Genomic DNA, 11,385 nt, shown 5'->3' on the forward strand with positions numbered 1-11,385 from the left:
AACCATAAGACAGTCCTAAGAAGAGTTCAAGATACAGAAAAGCAAAGTATAGGAAGCTAAAATGATTTGATTATTTCCATTCAAAGACAACCCAAAAGCAATAATCAGTAACACTAAAATCTTACATTGAAAGATTGTCCACAAAAATTACAGCATCAGTAAAAGGGTACTCCCATAGATTTTCCTAAAAATCAAAGAATCGAAAAGATTTCGGAAAGAGACGATGACTTTCAGAGTATTGCTCCTGACCGTTTCGAAAAGATTACAAGTCATTGCCAGAGTTGTCTAACCAACGCTCATAAGATGAACTCGAAATGCCTTCTTTACAATAGATCCTTATATTAGTCTAAAGATGGCAGACACCCTGCATTACATGACAAGGTTAGTGCCATAAATATAATCTATGCTTAAACAAAAGCCCATCATACTCTACATTCAACCTTCCGTTTACACCTAAAGAGAATCAAAATTAACTGGAAAAAAATTATAGATACTTAAAAGAAAAGCACAAAACAAGGGCTTCTAACATTTAAGTATAACATAAGTGAGGAATGTATTCCACTTGAACATCAACAGTAGAATGTTAATTAAATTCCACTTGAACAACAGCAGTAGAATGTTGATTAAATTCCCAACCGTTCAATTCGTTACTAAGAATATGAATCCAACTATCAATATCAGGATATGGAATGATAGGTATGTACTTCATTTCATTTGACCAGTAGTGAGTATAATGTTAATTAAAGTACCAAATTCTTCTATAAACATGTGCATCCAAACATCAATATCAGGGTAAAGAACGACACATTTATACTTCAATTCAATGTCCAACATGAAGCCCATATGGTGATGATACCAACAATAATGCTCTTTCTCTATAATGATTCTTGCCCACAATTTAATGTACATCTTAAGCATAAAAAACAAACGATTATTCCAACAAAAACATATAATTACAATTCAATACATGATATTTATAGTTTACGAGGCAATAAAGAAATATCTCAAAAGTCAGGAGGTTGAAAGCATGTATTTAACGGCGAAGAAACATCCCCAGGTTACTGTTTGGGTCCAAAATAACCTGATCATCTTCCATAACTCCTGAATCAGCCCCTCCAAGTGTTTCTACCAAAAAAACAATAATGACAGGGGAAAGGAAGATGATAAAGTGAGTAAAACAATAAACAAATAAATAAAAAGCTAACCTCGCAACTCATTAAAGAAATTGAACAGATCATCAGGCGATGATAAAGATGATAATCGACTAGTTACATGATCAGTTAACCAATCATCCATTAAACCACCAATCTCTCTCAATTGGATAATGAGTTGATCTAATTTCAGCTTCAACATGTCATCACATGACTACAATATGCAAACACTCATCAATTTTAGTCATAGAAAAATGATTACCAGAATAAGTCCAATAATGTTTGTAGGGTGCTCATAATAAACTGGAACTCTGCTATGCCCTTTCTCTAAAATTAAACTCATCAATTCCCTGCCCATAGCAAGCATGTAATGGTAGTTTATAAAATCAAATGAAAGTTGAAGTAGATATTCAAATGCCATCTTTCTTGGTAATTTACAGAAAGCCACACCTGTCAAGCTTGGCATTAATATCAATTGAAAATGTTTCAGATATGGGAGTCATGGCATCTTTAACTTTTTTTCTCAGTGAGCTCAAGTGCCCCAGCTTTATTTGTTGTCTCATCATGGGTCAGCTCTCCACCTTTGCCAGCCTAATAAAGGTCCAACAAAAGGATCGTAAATCTGAAAGTTATGATGAATGAAAGAAGGCATTGCACTTCAAAAGGCAAAAACACATCAAGAATTTTACAATTCAAAATGAGAGAAGTTAGAAAGTACAACAGTGATTAATTAATGGTTAAAAACAAATATTGATTTGATAAATAAAAACAACCAAGATAATAACTAGTTATAGAAACAAGCAAATTAAACAACTATAGGGAAAAGTTTGGATGCAAACCTCGTTTTCATACAAATCTACTAGGGTTTTCAAATCGGCTCTTCAAAAAAGTGCTACATGTCCATGACCCAACAGAAAGTCTAGCAGCTGGAAAAAAACAGAGAAGGTCAGCTACAAGAGCAATCTACATGAATTACATGCTTGGTTGTCTTTCTCACTGTCATAAAAGCATTAGTAGCAACGTTCATCACCTTGCTTATTGGGTAGGCAACAGGAAAACAGATCCAAACAAGAACTCGAACGAATGGAGCTATCTTTGCACCAATTGCCAAACCATATCGAGAATAAACAGATTGTGGTATTATCTGCACAAATAGTTAAATTGCAATTAGGATTTAGGGCATTCAAAGAACTTGATTCCTTTTTTAACAGCTATAAGTAATTTCACTTTCTAAGAGCAAGTCTAAAGCCATAATGGTCGGAAAACAATTTTATAAACCAACGGTTGCAACATTCTCGGAAAAACTGCTCAGCCAAAAGTTTAGCAAATAATATTCGAGTAACATATCAAAATTTTCATATCGCAACTAATCAGTGTTTAATAAGTATTTCTAGCTCTACCGAGTTCATAAACGCTTCAAATAAAATAAGCCAAGGTGGATACTCACCTCACCAAACAGAAGAATCAAGGTCACTGAAATCAAGATAGCACCCCAAGTTGTGCTGAGAAACGGAGGAGAAAGGGAAAGAGATAGAGATTTGAGAAGGAGAAGCATAACTATGAACCAAAATGCACACTGAAACTTTGTGTGGAGTTATGGAAAAGGCACCCAGTGCTCTCACTGCCCCTGCCATTTCTAATAGACTTCCACAAAATCTGTGATGCTGCCTGAGATACCAATCCATATTGCTCAAAATCAGCAACGCATTCTGAAAAATGCTCCTGACCATTCCCCAAAACATTTTTATTTTTTAGAAAGGGGGCAGCGGGAATGGAAAAATAGGTGAAGGGGAGAGAAGAAACATGGTTACAAGAAACAAATCAAATAACCAAAAACTAGTCTAAAGTCGAGAGGGATGAGAGAAGATGAAACATTTTATTTTTTTAGAAAGGGGAGCGGGAATGGAAAAATAGGTGAAGGGGAAAATGAAATAAGGTTAAAGAGGCGCCGGATTTAGCAACTTTAAACTTGCGGCATTTTAAAAAACAAACGCCACTAAAGTACGAGTCTAGCGGCGTTTGTATAAAAATGCCACTAATGTACGAGTCTATAGCGGCATTTGTACAAAAACGCCACTAAAGTACGAGCCTATAGCGGCGTTTGTATAAAAACGCTGCTAAAGTACTACTCTATCGCGGCGTTTTATATAAAAACGCCACTAAAGTACGAGTCTATAGCAGCGTTTGTATAAAAACGCCGCTAAAGTTACCATTTTTTGGCATTTGAAATGTAAACGCCGCTATATGTTTAAAGTTAGTGGCGTTTACTCTAAAAACATTGCTAAAAACGCCGCTGTAGAACAATTTTACTGTAGTGTGGTCTTTTTAGAAGTTCTAAATGAAGAAGGAAAAATATGATGCAAATGACACAAAGAAGGCTCAACAAAATGTTAAAATTATACACATTATTCTTTTTGCTTTGAAGTAAGAAGTCTTCATCAAATTTCTTCTCGTGAAAGTGTAAAAAAAAAAAAATTGGGATAGACTATAAGAAATCTATAGAATCAAGAAGAATATTATAAAGCCATGTGAATGTCAATACTCAACAATAGATAACAAGGAAAATGATGATGAGCATTCGAGTATAATTGTCTCTTTAAATCTAAAAGTAGCATGCTTAACAACTCTCGAAGAACTCAAGGTATATTGTATCTATAGTGAATTTAAACTATGTTCTTTTGATCAGTACAAGAGATATATGATAAATAAATAGTAGAACTTGAGACCATGCATAATAAATACAAGAAAATGTTGGGATAAACTGCTAATGAATATTTAGATTCATATCCAAGAAATAAGTGTGACAACTCCATAAATGCATTTAATATCAAAACCTCATTATCTTTTTTTAATTTTACAATATACTACTAAGAACAACAACAGAAAACCCTAACCATTCTTCCTAGGATTATTATTATGAACATAATCATAGTAATTGCTGGGATTAATAAGTTTAGTATAGGATCCCAAAAGAGAATGTGAATGAGACCTTTTATTTTTATTTCTAATCATTAAACAATCAAGTGCTTTCCAAAACCAACGCCTCCGCTTCACAAGGCCCACGTGCCCCCTTCTCCTCGCAACCCCACTTACCACCTCCGGCGGTTTGTAGTGCCTGATTAATGCCCATTTTATACCATCAAAGAACGGGTGTTGTTTAATATCCTGCGCACCCCTGGTGCACCCTAGCCTCCTCCTTGGATCTTTTACCAGCAATTTCTCGATCAAATCCTTTGCCTCTGCGGTTCCAGCCTCTTCTAGTTCCACCGCTTGGGGGAATTTCATTTTCCGGCTCAAAGCTATGTTCCGAAGAGTACTCTCTTTGCTGGCTCCTTTAAACGGTGTCGTTCCGTATAGTAACTCGTAAATGAACACCCCAAACGCCCACCAGTCAACGCCGTTACCGTGGCCGGTGCCGGAAACGAGCTCCGGTGCTAAATACTCATGGGTTCCAACGCACGAACGTGAAAACGCCGATGTGGGTTCAGCTACAAAATCAGGAAAAACTTCTTCTTCTTCGCCCGAACCGGCCACAGGACCGAAACAGCCTCCTCCGCTGAAACAGTTCCACTTTGACCTTCCTCTTTGGCAGCGGAGGAATTTGAGAGTGGGGACCATATCAGCCTTGAAACACAAATCGAAATCCGACAGCATTATATGCCCATCTTCACGTAACAAAATGTTTTCGGGTTTAAGATCCCTGTAAACGATCCCTAATGCATGTAAATATTCCAAAGCAACCAAGACTTCGGCGGCGAAGAACCGAACGGCGGATAGAGGGAAACGGTTTCCCGGTTGTTTACGTAGGAGAGAATGGAGGTCTCCGTTAGGGCAGAAGTCGATGAGGAGACAGGTGTAATGAGAAGCTTCGATACGGGCGTAAAGCGTCGGGAGAAACGGGTGGTCCAGCATGGATAAGATCTCCGCTTCCATTTGAACGTGGGAGAGTTTCTTGTTGCTCAGTGTATCCCTGTCGATCACTTTCAGAGCGAAGGTGGAGTTGTTGCAATCCCTAAGGTGACAGAGGAACACCCGGCCGAGGTTTCCGGTACCCAAGTGGCGAACGAGCTTGAGGTGACGGAGGTGTAGCTTTCCGTCGGAAGAGAGGTTGGTGGCTGCTTTAATGCAGGACCAACGAGGATCCGATTTGCGGTGGTGGAGGGGTGTGATACCGGTGGTTGTGGTGGAAGAGGAAAGGCGGGATTCATTGAAGCTGAGGGTAAGACTGGATCTTGCTAAACTGGAACGAGCGCTGGAGCAAGGAAAGGTTCTGTTGGTGGTGGTGGAAGTGAAGCTAAAGTCCAGATCGGTGTCTGGAAAATATGTTTCTTCTTCCATTACTTCTTGCTTGGTTTACAGTTAAGGGTTTCACGTCTGTACACTATATATATATAAGGGAGAAAGTGAGAAAATAATGGAGGCACACGGAATTAAATATAGCCGTTTGGTTGACCCAATTTTACTCATTAAATTATGAGGGACAACGGAAGGAGTTAGGTTGATCCAATAGGCTTGTTTACAAAATTAAATATTATGTCTATATAAAAAATATTAATTTTAGTTAAAATTATTAATAAATATTTTTTATAATTTAAGTGATTATAAAATAATATTTATTATAAATTTTTAATTATTTAATAATAGATACTTAAATATTTTTATAAACTATATTTTAAAACTTGAAACTTTTAAAATTATTAATCATTCAATCGATTAATAAAATAACTTGGCTGCAATTACTTATAAATATTAAACTTTAATTTGATTGATGTTATTATTTAAATATTATACATAAAAATATTTCTTTTTATATAATTATATAATTATGCGTCTAAATTCAAATGTCAGGATGTGCAATAACTTATTGCTAATTCCATAAGCGAGAGTAGTTGGATTGAGTGAAGGGACGGCAGAGTTGAACAGCGAGTTAATGTAAAAATAATAAAAGAGATGAAATGAGGAAATGAGACAACGGCGCCTAGTCGGCCGCGTCAATGGCTGGTGACGTTTAACTTTAAGGTGACGTTTGATTCGCTGAAATCTCTTGTAGTTAGAAGAAATTAGAATTAAATTTCACCATTTTCTCATGTTTGGTTTAAGTTTTTAAAGGAGGAATTGGAATCCAATTCCATTAAGGGAGGGAAAGTAAATTACATCCATAACATGATGGAATTGAAATCCTTTGGAAGATGAATGTGAAATTTGACCATACTACCCTCATTAATCTTTTTGTTATTCGGATCGTATTTTTTAAAAAAAAATTGAGATCGGGTAGAATTTTTTAAAAAAATTTCGGCTTCGGGTCGGGTGGGGTTTTTTTAAGTTTGATATTCGGATCGGTTCAAATTTTTTAAGTGTGATATTCGGGTTGGGTTCCGGTTTAGGGTGAAACATACCGACCCGACCCGAAAAAATATATAATTTTGTCTTATATATTTAAGAATAATTACAATAATACCCCTCTATATATAATTTTTTTCAATTAAGTCACTGTTTTTATTGAATATATTTTTTTTATTTCAGGCCGGGTCGGGTTTTTAATTCATATATTAGGGTCGGGTAGGATGAAACTTTATTTTGATCGGGTTGGGTCTCGGGTGGAGGTTCCCTTGTTCTCGGGTCAGGTCGGGTGGGCCAAAAACCTGATCCCACCCGACCCATGACCATCCCTAATTGAGAAGATTTTAACTTATGATATTTATCAGTATGATTTTTATAATCTATTAAAATGAATAATCAATCAATAAAATGAAAATTTAATATTTTTAAAATTTTTATAATATATTGCTACATGTAAGTTATAAAACAAACTAAAATTAAGCAAAAAAATAAGAAGGACAATTCTGTCATTTTACATTACTGAAATCAAATTCATCTGACATGTCTGCGAACCAAACAGAATATGGAATTGGATTCCAATTCAATTTTCTGCCGGATTCTAATTCCTTCACAGATTCCAATTTCCTCAGAAACATTCCAGCGAACCAAAACGCCACCTAAGTGTTTAGTTAATAGAATTTTGCTAACGAGGACACAAATTTTAAAATTAATACCATATAGTAAGGGGAGTGTTTGATCGAACTGAGTTAAGTAAAAAATTTTGAGTTATTCGAGTTGACGTGTCAAATTTCATATTTCGAAGTTGACTTGAAATTTTTTCGAGTCGAGTCGAATTAATAAAGTTTGAGTCAAGTCGAGTCGATTCAAATTTTTGAATTTTTATTTAAATTTAATAACAAATATTTACAATATTATGACATTATTTTATTCTAATTTAAATGATATTATATATATATATATATATATTTGTCTTTTCTTCAAATGTAATTTATATATACCATACAAAATCGATGGACTAAATTCAAACTTCGACTCAAATATAAAAATTAGTCTACTAATTACTAAGAAATTCGAGTTATTCGAGTTGCATTTTGCAATTCGGTTTGAACTTAGAATTTTTTAGAGTCGAGTCGAGTTTATGAAATTATAACTCAAAGTCAATTCGAATCAGGTTTTTTTTCAAATAGGGTTGAATAAAAAAATTCGGTTTTCGAGTCGAATCAAGTTTTTCTCACCCCTAGTTAATAGATTAGTATTATATATTTTAAAAATATATATTAATAAAAAATTAATTCAAGTGGTAAATAATTTAATATCATTTAATTAAATTTCTAGTTCGAGATATGCAGAAAACTTTTGTTAGTAGACTGACCCATTAAAATCAATATATGACTCAAATCGATTAGATTAATCAAAGATGAAGTCTTAAAACATACAAGAAAATAAAAGTATATATAATTGTTTGGGGGGTAAGAAGACGTTGGCGTAACAGCTACATTTGACTGCATTTATGCTTCTCTTATCAAATATTATTAAATCGATGTCAGAATGGCTAATAACTACGCCTAGTTTCAGTGTCTATTTTTTTTGGTGAATAATTTCAGTGTCTATTTTTTTGGTGGTGAATAATTTCAGTGTCTTTAGTCGCTTTTAGCTTTACAAAAGCTATACCTGCAGCTACATATGACCCCCATTCAGAGGTTACACCGGTGGAAAATTAAAGTAGTGGTTAAAGCTTTAAGAGGACATGGGTTCAAATCCTATCTCTAACCTTCCAAATACTTGTTCTTAATTTTTTTAACCATTCAAGAGTTGACATGTATCATCAGACTAATAAAATTATGCATGTGTGATCAAAATAGAACAAAAAGTTAATTTGAGTGATTAAAATGAACATGAAAGTTAACTTTGGTGATTTATTTGCAAAAAGAATAAATTCAATGATCAAAATAAAAATTTAGCTTGTTGGTTGTCTAAATGGGTAGTTTACCCTTTAATTCCATATAAATAATATATTAAAGGATAAACTATACCATATATCTCTTAATTTTATTTGTTGACTTGTTTTATATCATTAATTTTTTTATTTTGTCAATTATAACGTTGAACTTTAGTTTTACATTTAATTATGTCATTTTGTCGTTAATTCACTAAGAAGATAATGACATGACTAACAATTGTTGACGTAGCTTGCCACACCAAAACAATGACGTTTTGGTGCGATTATTTTGAAGCTACAACAATGTTGTTTTAAACACTAAACTTTAGGTGTATATTGATTTTGTTACTGAACTTTTAAACAATTCACTTTTTTGACTCAACATATTTCGATTGCTACCGAAAACCAATACCACTCATCAATGATCGTCTTTCGCAGCAAAATTGATACCAAAATATTTGCATTTTACTCCATATTCTTCTCATAGGATTAGCTTTCCACAAAACTCACTCAAAATCGACAAAACTAAATAAAAAGAAATCTACCATTTTTTAGATGTTCACAGACTTTCTTAGATTTATGAGATTTGAGGTGTTTGTTCAAAAATTCGAACAATGCGAACATTATTTTGCGAAGACGAACAACAAACCTCAAAACTAGCCTCATCAAAAAATCATTGAAAGAGATCGAAGTTTTAATATGCCAAAATTTTAAATTTATTTTTGTCGATTTTTTGTAGTTTTCATAAAAATCAATCCTAGGAGAAGAAAGAGAAATGAAACGTGATTAATACCAATCTTGTCGCAAAATATGATTGGTGTAGGCGATGATTAACTGTCGACGACGACCGAGAACTATAATGCCAAAAAGTAAACTGTTTAAAAGTGTAATGGTAAATCTGATACGCCTCTAAAGTTTAATGGCTTAAACGATGTCGTTTTCGGTATCAATAATCATTATCAAAATGACGTCGTTTTAGTGTGGTAGGTCACGTCAACAATCGTTACCATGGTGGAGTGACATATTAAATATAAAATTAAAATTCACTATTATAATTTATAAAATTAAAAAGTTAGTTGTATAAACGAGTCAACAAATAAATTAAGTGATTTCTATATCAATTTAACTTATATTAAATGTTAAAACATCTCTAAAATAATATTTAAATAGCCTTTAATTTCATGCTTATAAAGAATCGTTAATTGAATCATATAAACTCTATCCAACAATATTCTGAAAAAAGAAGAAAAGTAATAAATAAGAATACGTAGCCATTAATAGCCCATAAATATACCAGCATTAACTTTTCTACATATTATTAATCAAATCTCCTCACTTATTGTTAATATGCATGCACTAGAATATTGTTCCTATTTAATAGATTCGGATTCGTCTTTAGTTGTTTCAAAAAAAAAATGATTCGTCTTTAGAATTTTAATGGATTATGATTTGATATATATGGGATGTGGATTTATTTTTAAATTTCACGAGCAATAGGAACACCTAAAAAAATATTTGTATGAATTAATAAAAATTTAGTTGGCAAAAATATTTTTTTTAGCATCACGTTAAAAAATCTTCCTACCCAATATTAAAGTGTCGGATTACCAGGGAAAAGAGTAACCTAAACTATATAGGTCAAATAAATATTACATCGTTCGCAACCTTCGTAGAGATAATCTCAAGACAAATCAAGTCAAAATACAAAGACTGAACCACTCATTTAGCCAAACTAAACATATTACAAGATCATTGAATTAAGGTAATATGAAAACTCGAAAACATTTCGAAGCAGTCTTTAGCCTATTGAAGATGTAACGCGAAAGAAGAGATGTCCTCCTCTTCACGAAGTAACTTGTTAACCAAGATAGCACAATCATATCCAAAGTGGACATTCTCCCATTGCCTTTCGATACCAAGATCCAGGGCAGCTACAAAAGCATTGAACTCAACCAAGGTAAGGTCAAGAGTACCTCACATCAATTGAGTGAGCTCCACCCCAGCACTTGTCCAGCATAGTCCCTAGCTACGATCCCCACAGCAGCAGACCCCGTCATAGGATCTAGAGAGCCATCAAAATTAAGTTTCATAACACCAACAGAAAGGGGTTTACAACGGGAAAAAAGCAGCAGTAGGAACCAATTCCTCTAAGATAGAGACCATGGCATCTCTATGTAATTGACCACGAGATCGAGAGACCTCCAAGAACTCCCGATGCAAAATACGGGTGTTAGCAACAATGACCCACGTCGGTTGCAACCTATCATCATGACTGTATGTGTTTCGACAATTCCATAAGTTCCAAAGAAAGGTAACCAAACTTGCAAATCGATTAAGGCCTAAAATCAATAAACACTCTTTGAGCCACTGAAGAGGGTTATCTATAGTACTAAGAAAAAAACTCGTAGGGTAGCCTGCAGACCAAAGCACTTCATAAGTGTGAAGACAATCACGTACAACATGGAGTATCGTCTCTTCACTCACTTGACACATTGGACAAAGACCGTTTGAAAACTCAATGGCTTTCAGACAACTATGAACAATAAGAGCCCCCTTTTCCACTCGGCAAGCAAAAAAGGGATCTTGGGAAGTACTTGTAACTTGGCGATGATCTTCCACACTTTAGAGATCGATCCCATGGTATGATTATATCATTGGACAAGGAATATCTTGATCACACCGAATAGTGTCCATAATCATGATAGCCCCATACAATTGCATCATATTGGCATGGAGCAATGGTTGCCGTGAGGACCTTAGCAGCATCACTTGGAGGGAACACCTAGTAGACCAATTCTTCATTCCAATGAGCCATTCCAAGGACCATGAATTCATGACAATAATGGGATTGTAGTTGTTATCCAAATATGTACCAGCAAAGGGTAATTTAGATGAATCACCTCATGGGTCGATATGCATACGCGTAAAGCTGTTGACTCCCACCCACCAGAAGAG

General features: G+C 34.4%; 1 protein-coding gene across 1 annotated transcript; it reads right to left on the reverse strand.

Annotated features, from left to right (window-relative positions):
• Positions 1-4,038: 4,038 nt before the first annotated feature.
• Positions 4,039-5,665, reverse strand: LOC120143835 (serine/threonine-protein kinase WAG1-like). Its single transcript, XM_039158060.1, has one exon. The coding sequence runs from the start codon at positions 5,487-5,489 to the stop codon at positions 4,041-4,043; it is 1,449 nt and encodes a 482-aa protein (XP_039013991.1). The 5' UTR covers positions 5,490-5,665; the 3' UTR covers positions 4,039-4,040.
• Positions 5,666-11,385: the final 5,720 nt, after the last annotated feature.

This window comes from Hibiscus syriacus, unplaced genomic scaffold (assembly GCF_006381635.1).
Source record: "Hibiscus syriacus cultivar Baekdansim isolate YM2019G1 unplaced genomic scaffold, ASM638163v2 tig00110864_pilon, whole genome shotgun sequence".
Classification (NCBI taxonomy): domain Eukaryota; kingdom Viridiplantae; phylum Streptophyta; class Magnoliopsida; order Malvales; family Malvaceae; genus Hibiscus; species Hibiscus syriacus.